The following is a 22,950-nucleotide window of genomic DNA, read 5'->3' on the forward strand; positions in this document are numbered from 1 at the left end:
ATATCATTTTACACTATCTTTTACAGCAAAGACATAAACAACTGCAGAAAACAGCATCTGCTGACTGAATATAATGCATTTTTTAAATTCATATGCAATATTTAACAAAAATGTTTTTGCATTTTCCATCTGTAGTCTTGATCAAAATAGAAAGAAAATGTGCACAAACATTACACATAATATGTACATTTGATAGCTGAATCCTTACATTTTCTGTACAGAATTACAGAAGTACAGAATTGGTCAAGTGGCAACTGGTCAATGAATTTAACATTTCAAGCTGTATATAACAAGGGGATAGGCGCTAGAGCTAACAGTACAAAGGGAGGGGAGGGGGTGGCAAGGTTAAACAAGTACCAGAGAAAAAAAAGGGGGGGGGGGTGTTACAATCCAATATGCTGGATATGGGCTAGGAAGTCCGTGAGTTTAGGGCTACCATCCAGGGAAAACTGAAACCAGCTGTGATAGAGATGAAGGAGAAAGAGGCGCCTCTAAGTGCAGGTATCCAATTTAATGCAATAAAAGCAATAATAACTTACATAGAAGTAAGAAAAGACAGGCACATCTGATGCAGTGATAGGTGAGAAGTAAAGTCCCTGATGTCCTCTGTGTCCTGCAGGGCAGTGGCTGTATTGTCCCATTCCATTGTTCTCCGTATTGAGCCGGCTGTACGGCTTTGAAAGGTCCCATCAGGGCGAGGCTTGGGACGCCACCAGGATTGTGACGTCACCAGTGAGCAACGCGTTTCTGAGCACGCGTGCTGCGAGTGGTAAGCAAGCTCAGAGCTGGTCACTGGTGGCGTCACGATTCAGAGCCTCGCCCTGGTCGGACCTTTCATCATGGTACAGCTGGCTCTATACAGAGACCAACGAGATGGGACCATACAGCCATTGCCCTGCAGGACACAGAGGACATCAGGGACTTGACTTCACACCAATCACTGCATCAGATGTGCCTGTCTATTCTTACTTCTATGCAAGTTTTTATTATTGTTTTTATTGTATTAAATTGGATACCAGCACTTAGAAGCGCCTCTCTCTCCTTATCCTGATAGCAAGCTGTCCTGGGCACCTGCTCATGTATGTATCTTGGCTCATGGCTCTGCACGTAGAGTAGTGCCACACCCAGCATCAGTATTGGCACCAAATGGACTATTTAAGGGACAGCCTGACACAGTGTCAGTGCTGACTGGTCTATAGCAAGTTACTTATGACCCGACTTGTGGCCTCTTGTATGCTTTTTCATTACAGATTTAGCTTACTCCTTTTACGCCCTGATCCCTACTACAGCTTACCTGCTTTCTGACATTAGCTTTATCTCTGACTCTAATTCTGTCTTTGACTTATTACCACACTGCGCATATTTTTGTTGACCTTGACCTGCTCTGTGATTACGCTACTGCCTGACTCAGTCCCACATTCCCCTTCAAGTGCCTTTTCTAGTCTACTATTAGATCCTCATGCTACTTGCCCACTGGTGTCATTGCTGGGCCCTACTGTCCTGAACTCACTGCCAAGCCAGAGGTCTTCCTTAACTTCTGCTAGTGCTAGATGTGCCTTCACTGACCAACACTCCTGCATGCACATCCTGCTAATTCCTCCTAGTTGGTTTCACTTGTCCAAAGGTCTACAAACAACATTCTTAGGCACTCATGGTCCTCCTGTACCACAGCACTGCTGCATCACTTCCATGGACATTTGCTTTTTACCATGCTCACAATGCTTTTTACCAGAAGCATTTTTGTATCCAGAAAAACAGGACAAAGTGTAGGATAAAATCAATAATTTGATCTTTGTAGTAACATTTCTTTTTAAAATGATCACTGGTCAAACTGTCTTTTTTTTTATTTTTTCATTCCTTTTGTCTTGAAAATATATAGAAATGTTATCAACTAATTAGAGACAAAAACACCTAAAGAAAGCCTTCATTTCCATTAAAAGAAATATAAAAACAATATATGCTACACTTTATGAGTATATAAATAAAGTTATAACTGAATTAATAGGCCCACTGACCTAAGAAAATGACTCTGGAGTTTAACAGGTTAAGGTCTTTCCCTACACTTACTTTAAAAGACTCCAGGAATCCTCCATGAGCTCCATTCTCAAGTTTGTCCTCTTCTGGCCCCAGGCCAAGCATGGCCTGTGTGTGCACATGAAGGTCATCATGCAGGTTGTCCAGTAGAGCAGCTCTTGTTCGGTCCTAAGTTAAAGAAGATGTTTATATACAAGACACCTTTTTCCCCCCATAAGATAGTAAAAAATAACACAAAATTATTGTATATGTGTTTTATCAAACTGTAACTTGAGCAAGTAATTTAAATTACATATTTACAAAGTTTTTTCAACTTTATATTCTCCTGAATTCCTTACTCGTGAACAAAAATGTAATATATTGCAGCTTACTAGTCCTTAAAGGAGATGACTGCATTAGGTTTTTAAGGCATTTTTTCTTTTATTTTTACTTGGTGAACATGCCAGTAACATATTTTCTGTCCTAAGCGGTCACTGCTGTCAACTCGCTGTAATAAATCTATGGACAAACAATGTTATCACCATCAGGCTTGATTGCAGAATACCTACTCCTCTCCTCTTCGGTACCACATGGAGAGGTGTTCAGTAGTCCACACAGAGAGCCGGGAACGATGCTATCTCATAACAGTCAGCAGAGCCAAGGAGTACAGGAAGTTATTAGCTTATGAGAGTTCCGGCAGGATCAAAAAGTATTTTAATATTAAACATATATAACAAAGCCCTTTAAAGTGGATGTAAACCCTATTCATGAAATTTGGCCTGGGCACATATCTCTATAGTGTTTACCTATCTCTGTCCAAAACCCATATGTCCCGTGTCTTTCTGCTCCTCCGTTCCTCTGTTATCAGCATGACAACTTCTGACAAGATCTCCAACACAGGAGATAAAAGCAGCTGCAAATTTGTGTCGGGTGGGTGCATAGAGATAGTTTAGCAGATAGCTGGTCTATTCACAGCACATCTCTGCATGTTGCTTCCTTCCTCTGCATATGTGGAGAGGGGTTGTGTGCTGGAACAGGAAGAAAAAATTCTAACACGATGTTCACTTTCTAAACAGTGTAGAAAGCAGAAGACAGAAGATATACAAATAAAACGTATGTAGGGAGATTTGTTTAATCTCCGTGTATCATCTGAGGCTGTTCCCTTCACTGGGTATATGTGAGGGTTTACATCTACTTTAAATGGCATATGTAACAATCTGTGAGTTTCAAAACATCAAACGTTCTATTAAAAGTGAGCAAAAGCTTTGCAGTCCATCCCTGAACCAAGATCAAACAGTAACAACAGTATGGCTGCCAAAAGAGACCAAATTAAAGAAGTTTGTTCTCAGTATTTGCATACACTTTATACGTTTGCTTACCTCAAGCTTTGCAAACTTGTCAGACTTGCAACAGGCATGTTCACCATTAATGAGTTTGGTCAGCAAAAACTCTCGGAACTCTGCGTTCTATATAAATAGATCAACAAATACACAGGTTAGATATTAGTTAGATATTTGCCTTTAGTAGGAATATTTATTTACGTCAATAGTATACCTTGTGAACTGCTAAAATATATCATGTAATATTCAGCATTTTAGGCACCTTTCCGATATGTGAAATGCAAACATCCAATAAAAGCAAAACTGTAATGTTGCTAGTAAAGATTTAGTTACAAAGTAGCTGATAAAATACAGTGTGATCGTTTTACCTTTTTTGGTAGCTGCCTCTCTAGTACAGATAATTATGTTATCTATTGTATATTATTTTAGGGGGTACTGCTCCTGCAATGTAACCAGAGTAGTGCTATTTATCAATTTATTTTTATCTATTTTTTATAGCAACTAGCATCAAGTATGTGAGTTGGTGCTCAAAATGAAAAGGCTATATTTGATTTCCCTTGCCTTCAGGTCAAATACTCCTCAATAAGACATGCTTTGTCCCAAGAAACATAGCGCATTCCAAAGCAGGTCATTCATAGCCTCTCAACTGCCGTGTGTTCTATTATAGTCAATGGGATTTTGCTGACCAGAGTTTGCAAATGCATGTCAAAATCTGAGGTAGGTTTAATAAAAAAAAATATGAACGTGCTGTATTCAATAAAAGTGGAGATTTATTTTTACAGAACTAGTACTCTTTAGAGAGGGACATAAAAAAAATGGTCTTGGAGTCTTGTGGAAGGGAAGTGTAGCGTCTTCATTAGCCTAACTCTACGGCATTCATTGCAAGATAGAGAGCTGTAAAAATGTGGCTGGCAGCACTGGTGACATCAAACGTTTCTGGCCCCTGTGTATTATTTGCATTGAATTAGTCCCCCATGCGCTTCTAAAGAGAGAGGAAGAATTTGGGTAATGTTACAGCAGTCAGAATAAAGGATGCCATAGGAGTAAGTATAAATAAAACATTACAGTTAAATTACCCATTACCTGAAAAATTTAACATTTTACAACTTCTTAGACTAGTCTAGTATAGATTGCAGAAAAGTAAGAATCTCTATTTTTCCCTGTCTATGCCCTCAAAAGGGAGATCTCTTCTCATTTCCTTTCCCACAGAAATACCAGGAAGTGAGAAAATGTATGGGTTATTAACAGAACAGCTGAAACCATCGAAATATTTCTCCCCTGCTTCTGTTCCAGTGATAACTGTACCATTTCCTTTCACTTTCTAACCCAATGAGTCCAAAACAGGAAGTGAGAGTTAATCTCCCAAACTGCAACACAGATACCAATTAAAAAATGGCAGAAATTCTAACCTTTCCTCCCTGACCAAAAATAAAAAATTTTGTGGAATTTCACCAAACAAAAAACTACAAGGGAATCTAAATAAAAGAACATAGATAATACTCACATGTGCCCCCTGCCTGTGTGCCCTTCTTTGTTCCCAAATGTTACTAAAGAATCTGCATCCGACAAACCTCCAGGTGTGTAGTATGCCTGCTTCCCCTGCTGCACACTGTGGTTCCTTCCTCTGGTTCATACATCACTACCGTGTCCTGCAGTGAAGAAGGGGTTGGTGTGAGAAACCACAGAGTGCAGAGGGGGACCAGCAGGGTCGGTCCGTTGCAGGAAATTCTTCTGGCAATGGTAGGACTTCAACAGAATGAAGATTGTCAGTGTGGCCAGTGGGACAGGTGACTGTTCTTTTACATGGAAAGGGTCATTTCTAGAAGAACCAGGGTTCACTGCACTATCATTGGCTTTACAATGACCTTTGGATTCAGCTGGATGTTTCTTGTGATAGAACTTGCATATTAAATCATTGAAATACAACATTGAGGTGCAAGATTTTATAATACTTGTATATATCTCATGTAAAATGTCATCTATAAAAAAACAACATGATGCTGATAAAGAATTTTGCAATGCACGCTGCATTGGCAGGGTCCAGTGCCCTGATAATAAGGTGGGAGTAGGAATGAACACATTTGGTATTCAAATCTCTCAGCACTTTGATAATCTCTCCTGGGCCAGCGGGAACTCACAGACATCTTAGCTGACACGCTGATGCATTTATGACAGCTGAGGGAAAATTATGACTAATATTTTGACTATAAAAAGCTGGCACTGATTTTCTTTCCAAATGATGACCTGCCCCCCTGCTGGGTACCCAGCAATAGACTGAGGGGACAGATTTGTTAATTTTATTGAGTCATTCCCTACTTGACTGTCTGAGTCACTGCTAGGTATCTGCAGGCTGTGACAGGTGTCTGCGTTTAAAGGGATTACATGAATAAATGTGCTTCTGGGTAGGAAAGGAACATTCTGAACATAACCCACCTTGTTTGCAGAGCAAACCACAAATCTGCAGTAATAACAGATCAGTTTCACTGCTTTTCTCACACAGATTTGTTCTACTGATTCCTATTTACTCTAAATAGGTTTACCATTCAAATGCACGGGGGTTGATTTATTAAAACTGGAGAGTGCAAAATCTGGTGCAGCTCTGCATAGAAACCAATCATCTTCCATTTTTTTTTTTGTCAAAGCTTAACTGAACAAGCTGAAGTTAGAAGCTGATTGGCTACCCACACAGCTGCACCAGATTTTGCACTTTCCGGTTTTGGTAAATCAACTCCATAATGTCCTAACCTTACAGCAAGTGTTACTAAAAGCCATGTTTTTAGTGCAACCAAATTTTTTCTGCCACTATGTATAGTAGGGAAAAAGAGATGCAGGATTTGCCTTTATGCAGAGTGCGGGATACCAGAATATCAATTGTGAGCGGAGAAAACATTTTTCTGTTTTTTTTTTTCTCTTGATCTTGGCATTCCCAGATTGGGTTCTGGAGTTTGGAGATTTCAAAGAGTGTTTGGACAGAAGAAATTTCCAACCCAGTGTCCAGGTTTGCACACCCATTATAATGAAGGACTTGGGCATAGTTCAGGGATGAGACAGGTATGATCCACCCAACAGCACTCCATGCTGGAGGAGAGTTTCCTTGTCCATAGGACAGAAAGGGTTGAGATGGCTAAGTGAGTCTGGGAGACAGAGAGTGGAGACAATTAGGTGAGTCCAGGGGATTGAAGGAATCTGGAACCCTCAGAGGAGTGAGTCTGGGGTGTCAGGAGAATCTACTAAAATGGAGCAGGGTGATGCAACTGGAATGGCTGGGAGAGCCAGGGGCACTAAGAAAGCCAAGAGAGCTGAGGGGGGGGGGGGCCAAAATTGGAAACACAGTGATACTGTGTAAGGTGGTCTGAGGGACCAGAAGCCAGGAGCCAAGATTAAGGCCTCAGCAGTGACGCTTCTGGAGAGAAAGAGTCAGGTGGCTCAGCATTTTTCTGTTACCCGTTTTTGATGGTCAAAATCCTTTATGTGGGCAGATGGGTAAAAGTGACAGGCGCAATGTACCTGCTGTTGAGCCCCATGATCCGTCTGTGTCTCCATGAGCAAGTGATGTGGTGTTCCGAAGCACCCGTGTTTGGAACATAACGGACTGGGATTGTTGGGAAACTACGGGGTGGACATTACAGCTGCTGTGCAAAATGGAGGGACTGCAGAACAGTCAGTAGTCAAGGGCATGATGGCTGCTGCAGAGGTTAACCCTCTTCAGATTGTCATGTTGCATGAAATTCTACAGAAAATTACAACGGTTTTAGTTCTAAAAGGAAAGGTACATTTTGAAAACATTTTCGTACAATTTGGCTTATGTAGCAATTGCACATGCTATATAAAAATATATATATTGGAATCATTTGGGGTATTTTAGCTCATTGGTAGTGCAAACAGTGAGTCCAGTCCACTCCACAAAGTTTGTTTTAGGGCTTTTTCTGCCCACTTTTATTGAAGAAAGTAAAGATTCACAGCAGAACAATTTCCCTTGCAGGGGTTCTCATCATCAATATGTCAAAACAAACAATCCTCAACCTTGTGACTCTTATCTGCAGTATCTCTGCTTAGGCCTCCTCCCGTGGTCCTCCAGACAGGCACACAGTCCCCGTGCTCATGCACTAAACGCTGAATCTTCCTCAGCTCTGACTGTTTCTCCTGCAGCTCCCTGTTACTACATCCTTACAGGCTCAGCCTTTCACTGTCCCAGCATGGACAGTATGGAGCAATGTGGTCCTAACAGCTTCCTTGCACAAACTGAACTCCTCGGTAGAGTGGGGCCACTAACTTCTACTCCCAGCTCTAACATAAGTCCAGTGCACACCTTGCTCATTAGTGTGCCTGTTTTCTGTAAAATATGGCCTAAACTGCCAAAATAAATAATGGCATGGGCTCGCCTCTCTACAAATCCCCCCTTGTTTCGCAATGAAGGAAGAAACACATCACAATTTACACTGGAACCTCTGTGCCTACTACCTCCCCCAGGGGTCCAAACCTGTCTAACCTTCCTTTTAAAGGGGCACTCCACCCACCACAGGTCTCATGATTGACCTTGACTTTGTTACTAAGGGGAACAACCCTTATATTTGCAGTCACTGACACACAGTTCTCCTGAAAAAAATGTTGGCGTACTCTCTCTTTAAGGATGTGAGACAATACACATCTAACTGCTCACACAGAAATAGCAACACAGACAGTCTCTGGCACTCCTTGTTTCTTGCATGCAAGGATCTGGAACTCCGCCATCATCTTGCCCATAGCATTCCTCCACCAAATGTGATGATTTGGGATATCTTAGCTCGTTGGTAGCGCCAAACAGTCCTAGTGCTTGTGCACTAAATGGGGAATCTTCCCTCAGCTTTGACTGTTTCTTCTGCAGCTTCCTGCTGCTACATCCTTACAGGCTCAGCCATTCACTGTCCCAGCACAGACAGTATGGAGCAATGTGCACAGATTGACCCCCTCGGGAGGGTGGGGCCACTAACCTCTACTCCCAGTACTAACATAAGCCCAGTGCACACCTGGCTCATTAGTGTGCCTGTTTTTTTGCAAAACATGGGCTAAACTGCCAAAATAAACAGTACAATTCAATACAGTGCTCATCATATATAAGTACACCCCAAAAGATTTGTCAGAAAACTTTTACTTTCCTATTAGAATCAACACTTTCTGTGGTAGAATATACTGCAAAATACTCCAACAAATGTAGGCCATTGATTTCAACAAAGATTCTGTAATTTGCACACATAAAAAAGTATTTTTCCTAACAAATTAATACAAGACCATGTTGCAAAAATGAATACACCCCAATGAAAGTCTTAGGAGCAAAGCTAAACTTTAGACAATACAATCCTAATTAGCAAGAATTCAACTACAGGTGAGTCTAATTATTCATTAAACAGTGTTGATTATAAAAGTTGATTATAAAAGGACATTACTTAACAAAGAAAACTCCTTTCCATTTCACGCTGTCAGCAATGGCAACACATGGAAGAAAAATGTTACAATTCCTGAGAAAGAAAATAATTTATTTACACTAGAAAGGTGAAGGCTACAAGAAGATCAGCAAAGCTTACTTATCAGTCAGAATACTGTAGCAAAAGTGACACAAACATTTAACTGGAACTGCAACCATCTCACAGAGCCATCCTAGCCGTCCACGGAAGTTAACATCTCGACAGGAGCATCTTCTGATGAGGAGGGTTGAAGAAAATTGCCATGCATGTTCACTGCAGTTAGCTAAAGAAATAGGAATGCCATGCATGGGTGTCGTCCATGAAGGAAGCCTCTCCTAAAGCCCATGCACAAAAGGGCCTGCCTAAAATTTGCCAGAGCCCATGCTGAAAAAAAAGAAGACTATTGGGACTCTGTACTCTAGAGTGATGAATGAGACCAAGATAAGTGTTTTTGAAACTTTTGGCTTCAAAACTGTATGGCATCGCAAAGGTGAGGAGTACAAAGAAAAATGCATGGTGCCTACAGTGAAACATAGTGGCGGCAGTGTCCTTCTGTGGGGCTGCATGCTGTTGGTGTCAGGGAGCTGCATTTCATTGATGGCATATATATTGAAAGCGAAGATGCTACCATCACTCCGCGCTCTTGGTCGCCGTGAACTTTTCCAACATGACAATGATCCAAAAACACACATCTAAAGCCACTGTTGCTTTTCTGAAGACGAACAGTGTGAAAGTAATTTAGTGGGTAAGTATGTCTCCTGATCTGAACCCTATCGAACACCTATGGGGAATTCTGAAGAGAAGTTGAGCATTACTCTCCATCCAGCATCCAGGCTCTAAAAGAGGTCGTTCTTGAAAAATGGTAAAAGATAGATGTTGCAATATGTCGCCAACTTGTTCATTCCATGCCTAAAAGACTTGGTGCTGCCCTTATAAATCATGGAGGTCATACAAAATACTTGATGTATTAGTTTTTGTTGTGGGGTGTATTCATTTTTGCATCAACTCATTTGAGAAAAACTGAAGATTTTGTAATCTAAGTTATATTATTACCCTTACTTTCATGTAATGAACTAAACAAATGTTCTATTGAACTAAGTTTCTCAAAATTTTGGAAAATGTTCTTGTGTTCATGTAAATATTGATTAAAATAACACTTTTTAAAAGGGGTGAACTCATTTTTGCTAAGCACTATATGTACTGTATATACGAGGTGTGTCTAAAAAGTTTGGTCAATGGTATCAGAAAACAAACAAAACAGAAGATACAAACAAATTACTTTTATTGGCCTTCAAAAAAAATCGCCATCCTTTACAACACACTTTTGTCAACGTTCATAAAGCTTCTGGAAACTGTCAGCAAAGGCCTATTTAGGAATCGATCGCAGAACCACTGTCACACATTCTTGGATTGCCGCCACATCCGCAAAACGTGAGCCTTTCATGAAGCTCTTCAGGCGGGGAAAAAGAATGAAGTCTGCTGCTGCTAGATCAGGGGAGTACAGTGGATGATCAAGAACAGGTACAGCCCGCTGACCCAAGAATTTCTTATGGATGATGCCACTGTTATCGACGAAGGCGATCAACATTCTCTTGACATTGGACTTTTGTAGGCAACTCCAAAGGTTTGCATCTGTTTTGCTTTCTGTTTGTCTGTCAGCTTGTGCGGCTAATGCCCAATTCCTCCGCCATCAATAATAGAGTCAGTTGCCAATCTTGTACCAGCATTTGGCGCACTCACTCAATCACGTTTGGGGTTCTGCTTGTCGACAGCAGACCTGAACATGGCTCATCCCCAGTCCATTCCTTTCTGTCACTAAAGCATTAAACCAGTCGTAAACACATTTTCTGCTCACGGCTTCTGTCCTGTACACATGCACAAACATTTCATGTGTATCCATTGCCGTTTTCCCCAATTTGTAGCAGAACTTAATGTTCACTCATTGCTCCATTGCTCTGTGACCCTACCTCTTACATTGACTACGTTCGACTGCTCGCTGCAGGTTTATCCTGACGGTCATGTGTACTCCACACTAGGTTCCGCTTCTTGATGTGTCTCTGGATAGCCATGTGCATGCATGCGTACCTGGCCCATGTTGCCGTTGAGATATTGGATCATTCACACCAGACACACCTCATACAGTATCCCTCAAAAGTGAGTACATCCCTCACATTTTTTGTAAATATTTTATTATATCTTTTCATGTGACAACACTGAAGAAATGACACTTTGCTACAATGTAAAGTAGTGAGTGTACAGCTTGTATAACAGTGTAAATTTGCTGTCCCATCAAAACAACTCAACACACAGCCATTAATGTCTAAACCGCTGGCAACAAAAGTGAGTACACCCCTAAGTGACAATGTCCAAATTGGGCCCAAAGTGTCAATATTTTGTGTGGCCACCATTATTTTCCAGCACTTCCTTAACCCTCTTGGGCATGGAGTTCTCTTCCACCTCTCCATGACGACATCATGGAGCTGGTGGATGTTAGAGACCTTGCGCTCTTCCACCTTCCATTTGAGAATGCCCCACAGATGCTCAATAGGGTTTAGGTCTGGAGACATGCTTGGCCAGTCCATCACCTTTACCCTCAGCTTTTTAAGAAAGCCAGTGGTCGTCTTTGAGATGTGTTTGGGGTAATTATCATGTTGGAATACTGCCCTGTGGCCCAGTCTCTGAAGGGAGTGGATTATGCTCTGCTTCAGTATGTCACATTACATGTTGGCATGGATCCCTCAATTAACTGTAGCTCCCCAGTGTCGGCAGCACTTATGCAGCCCCAGACCATGACACTCCCACCACCATGCTTGACTGTAGGCAAGACACACTCGTCTTTGTACTCCTCACCTGGTTGCCGCGACACACGCTTGACATTATCTGGACCAAAAAAGTTTATCTTGGTCTCATCAGACCATAGGACATGGTTCCAGTAATCAATGTCTTTAGTCTTCTGCAAACTGTTTGTGTGCTTTCTTGTGCTTTCTTGTGCATCATCTTTAGAAGAGGCTTCCTTCTGGGACAAAAGCCATGTAGACCAATTGGATGCAGTGTGCGGCCTATGGTCTAAGCACTGACAGGCTGACCCCCACCCCCTCAACCTCTGTAGCAATGCTGGCAGCACTCATGTGTCTATTTCCCAAAGATAACCTCTGGATGTGACTCTGAGCATGTGCACTCAACTTCTTTGTTCGATCATGGGGAGGCCTGTTCTGAGTGGAACATGTCCTGTTAAACCGCTATATGGTCTTGGCCACCGTGCTGCAGCTCAGTTTCAGGGTGTTGGCAATCTTCTTATAGCCTAGGCCAAATTTATGTAGAGCAACAATTCTTTTTTTCAGATCCTCAGAGAGTTCTTTGCCATGAGGTGCCATGTTGAACCTCCAGTGACCAGTATGAGAGAGTAACACCAAATTTAATGCACCTGCTCCCCATTCACACCTGAGATCTTGTAACACTAATGAGTCACATGACACCAGGGAGGGAAAATGACTACTTGGGCCCAATTTGGACATTTTCACTTTTGTTGTCAGCGGTTTAGACATTAATAGCTGTGTGTTGAGTTATTTTGAGGAGACAGCAAATGTACACTGTTAAACAAGCTGTACACTAACCACTTTACATTGTAACAAAGTGTCATTTCTTCAGTGTTGTCACATGAAAAGAGATAATAAAATATTTACAAAATGTGAGGGGTGTACTCACTTTTGTGAGATACTCTATATATTTCATATTTTTTCACAAATGTGGAGTTAGGCTCCATGTACACTACAGCTCCTAAACTGACATTTAGGAGCTTTTGTTTTTTTTTTTGCCAAAGTGCCTAAACGTAACTCCATAAAAGCCTATATGTCAATGTACACATAGACTTTGAGCAGGCTTTAAGAGCTGCTGTGGTTAGGGGAGCTTCAACCTCCCTCTCCTGAACACGGAAGAATTGTGTTAAGGATAGGAATGATTTGACCGCCGGCTGCAGACCACGGCTAAACTGCTGAAAAATTGCAGCCTGATTTTGCGTCATTTTGCATTTTCCTACAGCCAGTGGTCAAAGTAGGCTGTATGTACATGAAGCCTTAAGGCTGCCTTACCCTTTAACAAACATGTTTAAATACATCCAAAGTTAGTATAAAAAATGTTATCGCAAGTATTGTACAAAGGAGAAGTGGATTACGCAAGAAACAAAGATGAGTTTACCATGAATTTAGAAAGGGGTTCTTAAAAGCAATGGCAAAATCAGTAAACAAAAAAAAAAACAACTTCAGAATATCATTATATTTAAAAAATTTGGAAATAGGAAGCCTTTGGGATGGCAAAGTTTGTAACACCAACTTGGGGAGTTTATCCTTGCCTTCCTCTGGACCCAAAATTACTTTTTTGAATGGAGTGGACTCAATCCTCAGATTTCCTTGCAAGTCTTTTCTGCTGTCCAGGACCCTGGTGGGAAGATCACTCAACTTTCATTTTAACATGGCTCTAACATTGTAGGAAGGCGTCAGGCTGTTTCCTGGCACCACCTTCTGCTTTTAAAATGATTTTCTATGCAAACAGCACAGAGCCTTGTGGGGTTCTGTACCCAGGATCTCAGCCTCTCAGCCACACTGCATACATGTCATGGCCATTCCATATCTCCTCACTGGATTCCTAGCCAGTAGGGAAGAACCAATGGAAGACTTAATTTCCCTTACTCTTTAACTTACTCAGCATCTACAGCACCAAATGAGGCCAGTAACGGACATGGTGTTGGAGAAAACATGTAAGAGTCTCTGGATTACGATTTAAACTGCCAGCCCATAATGCCAGCCTTGTTAAAAATGAAGTTAAAAGAATGATCAACTATTATTTAATTAATTTGTAGGGAGCGGACAGTCCCTTTAAGTAACTGACTGAAAGGGTGACATTAGCACATCCAATAAACTTCTGGTTCCCGCACAATCAATGAACAGTGATAAATACTATTTAAGTAGTTCCTGGTAATTTCTAGTCTTTCTTCTCAGTAATCCACATGGAAACACACCATTTTATCCATAAATACAATGTTGGTGCCTAAACAAGCTGAAACAATAAATTAGATCCAAAAATACGGTACTTAATTACTGTTTATTTATTATTGAGATTTTAGTTCATGTTGTTTGCACATCTGGTACTGTTGAATAAAATCAACGTTCCTGATCAGGAGAATGTTTATCAAGATAAAAATATCACAGACCTAGAATGCCCTGAGCCTTATGTTTACTTTCACAGCATTCAATCATTTACATTTAAATATAAGCCACTTACTTTTTGAAATACTGGTGGATTTGGTAGTGGAGGACCAAAAGATGGCACATCTTCTCGTGCAGTGACCGATACCTGATTAATAATAATAATAATAATAATAATAATAGCAATCAAAACATTTTAAAACCATTACATAAACCAGCTACCTTTCACATTTTAATTAATGTATTTATTTTTGCAGGCCATAACCATTAAAGTATTGGTAAATGCAGGTGATATAAAACATATAATGGCAAAGCTTACTCAATGGTTAAGCATGCCCTTTAGGTGAAAAATAAAATAATTGCTCTAAATTGTTTTATTTTTCTTATTTTACCGCTGTTACACGACTGCTTGGTCTCCTCCTCTCCCCCCAACTTTCATAAGCGGGGTAAGAGTCTGAAAATGATGCAGGGTGGCAACTTCATAAATCTCAGGGGCTCTGTTGCATGTGCAGGCTGTAGGTAGGGATACATTCCTTGACACTAGGGGGATAATTTACTAAAGACAGTTTGTGTGTTCACTTGGCAAGGGATTTAGAAATTTGCAAGGGAATTTGCCAGTTGCTTTAGAAACAAAACACATAGTATTGGTGCTCTCAAGTGGAGGTAAAATGCATGCTAATATGACGCTAAGACAGTAACATAGCAAAGTCCATAATAAGGAGTGGAAGGTATTGCTATCCTAGTGGCTGCTGGCTCCAATGAGCTAGAAGAGACTCCAGAGACAAAAGGAGAAACAAAGCAGCACCTTCTGAGTGTAGCAATAATTGTAATTTAATATGATAAAAGGAGATGCACTCACAAGATAAAAAGTGGTAAAGCACTTGAGTTAATGGATATTCCGCTCTGCTCCAGGGTGGCTGACTTACTCCTGAGAGCAATGCTAATGGTTCTGGTGGCGCTGGTGGTTCCCAGCGCTTACGAGAGTATCAGGTGCACTTGGAGGGGCGAGGATGATGTCACAACTAGGTCCAGGGTAAGCAGGGGATGGCTTTGTGTATGGAGCATGCGTGTTCCTTCTTTAGGCTAATGGGGGACCCATCTTTGTGTGGGTATTTAAAACCATGTGAGAGGCAGGATAGGGATATTGATGCTACAACAGCAAAGGAATACAAGCAGGGAAGATCCCCACTAAAGTCTACCCTCACCGACAGACCTAAGGTTTCCTATAGACAAGCTAGAAATATTAAGGCTCAGATAGCACCCAGTAAGATTAAAACCCCTAGCCCTGCGACTAGTGCCTCCCTCACTTTTTGTCATAATCCACTTTGTCTTACATGTAAGCATGTCAATCATGGGCAAAGACTTTACTTCTAAAGGCAAAAGGTATACTATACCTGATTTCTTTACGTGCTCAACTTAGTTTGTAGTCTATTGCCTATCATGCCCATGTGGCTTGCTTTACGTGGGCCGCCTGATCCGTACTCTTAGAAAAAGATTTGGAGAGCACCAGCATTTAGTGGAGGAGGGATCCAATAAGCACAGTGTTCCCAGACATTTTTCGGAGTTCCACAGTCAGGCCTCCAGGGAGCTGAAGGTTGGGGTAATAGAAGCTATCCCTAAGAGTCTCCTCATAGCTGAACGTTTTAAATGTCTCTGCGAGAGAGAGACTTTTTGGATTTATACCCTCTACACTCTGGTACCTGGAGGCTTGAGTGAGGAGTTAGAAATCAACACTCTTCTCTGATTCCATTGTATTGTACACCTGAAAAATGCATGATTTCACATCCATACATGGAATGTGGTATAGATACAAGTATGCATGATTAATACAGCCATACACAAAATTTCACTCTTCAATTAAGTCACATATACTATATTTAGACTTCAATTATATGCCTCGTCATAGCTCATTATGGACGTGTGTACCTTTTTAAAAAAATATTTTTATTATAAACAACATACCATTGCAAATTCCATATATAACTTTTCTTTGCGTAAGCAGCATATTTCATATGATTCTTTGTATATGTATATGATACATTCCTAACCTTCTGATACATATCATATGGCAATACAGTTTCTTTCTCGATTTTTATTTTTATTATATATATATATATATATATATATATATATATATATGTATTTATTTATTTTTTATGTAATTGTATTAAATACATTTAATATTTATTTATTCAGGTAGGACCCTTAAAGTGATACTAAAGGTTCTTTTATTTTAGGTAAAAATAACAAATATGTCATACTTACCTGCTCTGTGTTGTGGTGTTGCACAGAGCAGCCAAGATCTTCCTCTACTTGGGTCCCTCTTCGGTGTTCATGGCCCCTCCCTCCAGTTGAGTGCCCCCACAGCAAGAAAATTGCTATGGGGGCACCTGAGCCGAGCCACAGTACCCTGTGCCCATTCAGACACAGAGCCGTGGCCCAGCCACGTCCCGGCCCAGTCCCCTTTCTCTCTTCATTGGCTGACTGACTTTGATTGACTGCAGCAGAGCCAATGGCGACACACTGCTGTCACAGCAAATAGGGAGGGTGTTCCTGGGCAGCTGAGACACTCCTTCAACGCTGGATCTAGATGGGGCTCAGGTAAGTATTAGAAGGGCTGCTGCACACAAAAAACTTCTTAAGATAAACAAACCTTCTGCCTTTACAACCACTTTAAGGTCTGCATTTTACTGATTGTCGACAACATTAAGTAGTGTCTTTTTTAACTTGTATGTTGAAAGCCCTTGTATTTAGGAGCCATTAGTGTGTGTTTATAGTTGCTTTGTATTCATTTGCAGTTATAGCATTAATATCCCAATCCGCCACTCACATGGACTTAAATACCCACACAAAGATGGCTTCCCATCAGCCTGAAGAAGGAGCACACGTGCTCCGATCGCAAAGCCACACACGCTCACCCCAGGCCTAGTTGTGACGTCATCCTCGCTCTTCTGAGTGTACCCGAGACTACCGTAAGCGCTGGGAACCACCAGCGCCACTGGAACCATCGGTATCGCTCGTGGGAGTGACTCCGGAGCAGAGTGGATGATCTATTAACTCAAGCACTTTACCACTTTTTATCTTGTGAGTGCATCTGCTTTTAACATACAATTCCAATTATTGCTACACTTAGAAGGCACTGCTCTGTTTCTCCTTTTAGCCCTTAGCTTTATGAATGTGGTAAAAAAAAAAAAAAAAAAACAGTATTTTGCTTGGACACGACTGGATGATGGAAGTTAGAATAGCTTTATCCCATTCACCAAACAAAAGGAAACTTCCTTTGCAAAGTGAACATACTATTTCTGGAAATCAATCCCTAACTGTCTACAGCCATGTGCATAAAAGGAGGGAGGTGTGTCTGCCTGTATAAGCACAGGCAGACTACTGGAGTGTGCATTATGCAATATGTTGGTACAGCACCGATCTGAGTGTAGCAATAAAAAAACCTTTTAATGAGGGATAAAAACAATATTACTCACAAGAGTAAAATAAGTACAGGCATCAAATATTGGAGGAGGTCCTGGGCATCTGTCATCCAGGGGGTCCCTCTAGGTCCTGGCGGAGCTGGTGCTGAGGAGCGGCGGCGGTCTCCTGTGGGAGACAGTCCTGGTCCTTGGCTGCAGTAGATTATGCTGGTTCGCATGTAGAGGGTGACGTCACTTCCTGGTTTGCAGAGTTTAGGATGAACGGCAACGCGTGGCGGAGCATGCGCTCCTTCTTCGACGGCCTGAAGAAGGAGCGCATGCTCCGCAACGCGTTGCCATTCCTCCTAAGCTCTGCAAGCCAGAAAGTGATGTCACGGCCCCTCTACACGCGGACCAGAGTAATTTACTGAAGCCACGGATCAGGACTGTCTCCTGTCTCCCACAGGAGACCGCCGCCGCTCGTCTGAACCAGCACCAGCTCGGCCAGGACCTAGAGGGACCCCTCTGGATGAAAGATGCCCAGGACCTCCTCCAATATTTGATGCCTGTACTTATTTTACTCTTGTGAGTAATATTGTTTTTATCCCTCATTAAAAGGTTTTTTATTGCTTGGGTTTCTCTCTCGCCTTGTATCTCATGACAGAGTTGCTTCTCTCTTTACCGCCAGCAGCTATCTAAGTGGACCAGAACCTTTATTGGACTCATACCGGAACTTAAACCCCCCAGCCCAGTAAGGACTGCTTCAGCATCACTGGCATTCTGTTTGCGCCAATTCCCCTTATGCTCTTTATTGGTTTACTGGGCTGCTATTGCATTGGGTTAACTTAAAACAAGCTCTGGGGCTTTTGTACAGAAGCTGATCTAGCAATTGACTTCTGTACAACCAACCTCTCAGATCTTTCCCAAATGATCAGTGCCACTGGCTTTAGTTGGCAGCACTGATTAGCATATTCTGATGGCAGAGAAGTCTCCCCATTGTTAGAATAAGATAACTTAGTGGGAGTGATTCCCCTATCCACATTAAATATGTGGATGGGGAAAATGGGTCTTTTTTATTTTTTAATCCAGTGGTTAAACGAAAAAAAAAAAAAAAAAAATGAAATGTACAGTAGGGCCTGCCTAAGTCCTGCACACCCAAGTTCATTGAAAGCACACTGAATTCAAAGGCTATTTAACCTTTTCAATGATGGACAATTTTACCCCTTCCTGCCCAGTCCAATTTTCAGCTTTCAGCACTGTCGCACTTTGAATGACAATTACACGGCCATGCAATGCTTATCATTGAGACAGATAGAGATTTCTTTTGATGGTATTTAATCACCACTGGGTTTTTTTGCTAAAAAAAACTAAACTAAAAAAGACCAAAAAGTTTGAAGAAAAAAACTGTTTTTCTTAGTTTCTGTTAGAAAATTTTGTAAATAAGTAATTTTTCTCTTTCACTGATGTGCGCTGATGAGGCTGCACTGATGGGCACTGATGAGGCGGCGATGATGGACACTGATGAGATGGCACTGAAGGGCACTGATGTGGTGGCACTGGAAACCGATAACTGGCATTTCCTTGTCACAACTGATCACATGGGTAAAGAGCTGTGTCATCAGCTTTTTACTGAGAATACAGACATCACGTTTTCAAATTTGTCAAGACTTTGGCAAAGAGATCTCACAATTTGAGTATCCAAAGCTTTAAGAAATGAGGGATGGGCTCAGTTCACTAAACTTAACTAAAATATCACCTTTGGGTGAATTGATTATTTAAATAAAAACGTTTAATTGTTCATTAAAGTAAATTTTTTCTCTGTAAAGAAAACAAAGACTCAATCTACATAACTCTGCAAAGCAAATAAGGATTCCATCCATATAGTTGAAAATGATGTATATCATACAACAGCAAAATTACAATTAGGATAAGAAATCATTTTTACTGTATATTTACTTTCTTTTACAACATGCATCTGTATGCAAGAACAAAAGGCATTTTACCCTCTGTGATCTTTTAACTAATCAGGACAATAAAATTAAAAAAAGGCATATGGCTTTCTGATTCACAGGCCATTACAGTTTGGCTGAGCGCATCCCCTCCCTATTATACTCATAAAGTAGCAATTCCTCCCTAATAACCCTATTTCTGTAACAGTGGTGTATGAGTCTCTGCCTGGTAACCATCCTGAAGGGGGAATTTCCTGTCTTCCAATATTATTTGCACAAGAATATTGTCTGGATAAAGCCAGCTGCTTCTTGGAAACAATTAACAGCTCTGTGCTGGCCAATCTGTTCTTTTCAGGACGCCTCACCAAACAGCACATTCTGTAAGGCTTCATATAAAATGGCAATTTATTAAAATAATGCTGCACCAGATATAACTTTGTGTTGCTCTGAGCGCAGCTTCCTGTTGTAAGCTAAGCTTTATTGTTTTATTACTGCAAAGCTTATGTGCCAACACCCACTCCTGCTGCCGGTGCTTAGCCGCTTTTTCTCTCAACTCGTATTTGTTGAGACAGAGAATGTACACAGATAAATAATGTCAGCTGAAGGATAAACCCAGCTCTGAACAAGCTACCAGCTGAAAAGAGTCTGACATTCTACATTTTTTAAAATTCTGTAAACAAAATCAGGGCTTTTTTAGTGGGAACCTGTGGAGAAGAAATATGGTGGATATACTATATATTTTCCTTGCTGTCATACTGATCTAAGTTGCTGATTTTGAACCAGGCCTGGACTGGCTATAGGGCACATGGGGCATTTGCTCGGTGGCCTGGGGCCGCCTGGGTAGGAGGGGTGGCATATTACGGGACCAATGTGTCCACTTCTCCCCTGCCACCACTGAATGTCTGCTTCTCCTCCTATCCCTCCCATAGGCATTCAGCGGCGGCAGGAGAGAAATGGACACATCGGTTCTTCCATATGCCGCCCCTCCTGCGCAGAGGAGGATCTTCAGGGGTTGCAATTTCACCCTGCCCATGCTGTAGGGGATCTGCGTGAGAACCTCTATGAGTTTATGCTAAAAAGGGCTGCCCATAAGAAGCTGCCTCTGATCCCCCCTCCTCCTGGAGGAGTGCAGTGCACATGTAGCCTCCTGTGGCTGACAGACCCGGTGGTCTCTCTCCCAGCTAGCAGTTTCTACATGGGCTGACTGAGCTGGTGGGCAGGGCGGGGGTGTGGCCATATTCACGTACATGCACAGGTGGTTGCTCATGCAGAAAATGGTGGAGGAGCACACAGGGCAACCCCGGGAGTCTTCAGCTCCATCAATATGGTGACTGACTCTTGCAGCATTGTCCTCCATCTGCAATTCCTCAGCTACCCAATGTGGTTAGTATGTGGTTATTTCACTTCATGCTGCTCACTGCTCCCCCCACTGTATAATGCTTACTGTGCCCCCCTCGCTATACTGCCAACTGCTCCCCCACTGTATACTACTCACTGCCCCCCCCCCCCACTGCATACTGCTCACTGCTCCCCCCCCCTAATTTTATGCTCACTGCTCCCTCCCCTGTATACTTCTCACTGCTCTGCCCCACTGTATACTGCTCTCCCCCGTATACTGCTCACTGCTTCCCCCTGTATACCGCTCACTGCTCTGCCCCACTGTATACTGCCCACTGCTCTCTCCCATATACTGTTCACTACTCCCCACTGTATTCTGCCCACTGCTCCTACCCACTGTATACTACCCACTTCTCCCCCCACTGTATACTGCCCCCTGCGTAAACTAAAATAAAAATAAAAAACTACTGACACTAGTGGCAGAACTACCAGGGTCGCAAAGGTTGCACATGTGACTGGTCCCTGGTGTTCTGCCACCGGGCTCCAAAGGGAAGGACCCCCTGGCTCGGGCTGCTTAGTCTAAAATACTCAAACCTATTTTTTGTCCCAGTCTGGGTCAGCTTGGAGCCATTAAGCAGACTGGGAGTTGTGACTTTTTTGATCCGCATGTTTGTTTCAAGTATGTGTCTTAAAGCGCAGCCAGGCAATTCAAATTTTCAGCAGGAGGTCAGCCATTGGATATCACACTTTCTTCTAATAGGTCAGCACAAAGCAGTGACATTGTGCTCCCATGCCTCCAGGAAAGGCTTCCTCCACATGTTCAGTAACCTAGAGCAGCCAATAAGAAATCAATTCTGAAGTAGAGATAGGCCGAACTCCCCCTCAGTTCGGTTCGCACCAGAACTTTCAAACATTGCAACGTTCGGAGGCGAACAACGAACCCCATTGAATTCTAAATGTTTCCCGAACTGGAAAAATCAAAAGAGCACCGTATTTGTGAAGCGGTCTTACAAACGCAATATTTTCTGGAAAAAATACACTTTTTTAAATTATAAAATAAGGAAAACAGTAAATTTAGCCCAATGTTCTATAATGTGAAAGATAATGTTACGTCGAGTAAATCGATACCTAACATGTCATGCTTCAAAGTTGCGCACTCTCGTGGAATGGCGACAAACATTGGTACTTAAAAATCCCCATAGGCGACATTTTAAACATTTTTACAGGTTACAGAGGAGGTCCAGGGCTCAAATTATTGCTCTTGCTCTATCCATCGCGGCAATACCTCACATGTGTAATTTGAACACCATTTACATATGTGGCGCGACTTGCGGGGGACGGGGCACTTTCATTTTTTTTGTTTCCTATTTATTTTATCTTTTATTTTTACACTGTCCTTTAAAAAAAAAAAATTATCACTTTTATTCCTATTACAAGGAATGTAAACATCCATTGTAATATAAATAAGCATGACAGGACCTCTTTAATGTGAGATCTGGGGTCAACAAGACCTCAGATCTCACATCTACACTAAAAAAGAAAAAAAAAGAAAGTCATTTTTTTCATGATGAAAAAAATAGACTCTTTAAAGCCGTTGCTCGGAAGCGACGTATGATGTTGCTCCGGTCCTCCAAGGCCATAGAGTCGAGTTAGGGCCATCTTGCCCTCACTCGACTTCCTGCCTGAGAGGAGAGTGGACCGGATCACAAAACCTCTGGCACCACTGAATGCCCATTCAGAAAGCATGCTAGATACAGGGCAGCCTAACAACAAAATTGAATACTGGACAAGTTCTGGTTAATGGTCTATTCTCATGACCCAGTAACCCAGTAGATCGTCAACTGGAAAGCTCTGCATGTCTGTTTTCACCCCTAGATAATCTCCCACTACATGATGCAGATGCTGCCGATGGGATGTGAAAGCTGACAGCCCTGGGAGCAGAGGACTAAAACAATTTGAAATGCATCACTGAGGCAGCCCTCTTCTCCCCCGCTCCTCGCTTGACCAACAGAAGCCTCAAAACTGGCTTTTCAACGAATCTGTAACCTACCAGAGTCTGGAAAGGCGTTACATAAAATCCCTTTTATGGTGTCTTCAAGATATTCATCATCTACTCCCTCTGTGGGGATGAGATAAGTTCTGAGACTTTCCCCTTGTAAGGGTGGTCAAGAAGGTTTTCTAACCAATAGTGATCCTTCTCGTTGATGCCACAAATTATTGGGTCCTTACACAGGCTTTGAGTATTGATGGAGACCATGCACTGC

General features: G+C 41.9%; 1 protein-coding gene across 1 annotated transcript in view; it reads right to left on the reverse strand.

Annotated features, from left to right (window-relative positions):
• The window catches only part of RAP1GAP2 (RAP1 GTPase activating protein 2), a 949,148-nt gene that overhangs the window by 44,234 nt on the left and 881,964 nt on the right, over positions 1 to 22,950 (reverse strand). The window contains exons 15-17 of the mRNA XM_082245390.1: positions 14,072 to 14,143; positions 3,393 to 3,479; positions 2,068 to 2,202 (exon numbers count right to left, since the gene is read on the reverse strand). Coding sequence (XP_082101516.1) covers positions 2,068 to 2,202; positions 3,393 to 3,479; positions 14,072 to 14,143 — 294 coding nt within the window. The remainder of the gene's footprint in view (positions 1 to 2,067; positions 2,203 to 3,392; positions 3,480 to 14,071; positions 14,144 to 22,950) is intronic.

Source organism: Pelophylax lessonae (assembly GCF_965119305.1).
Source record: "Pelophylax lessonae genome assembly, chromosome: 2".
Taxonomy (NCBI): Eukaryota; Metazoa; Chordata; class Amphibia; order Anura; family Ranidae; genus Pelophylax; species Pelophylax lessonae.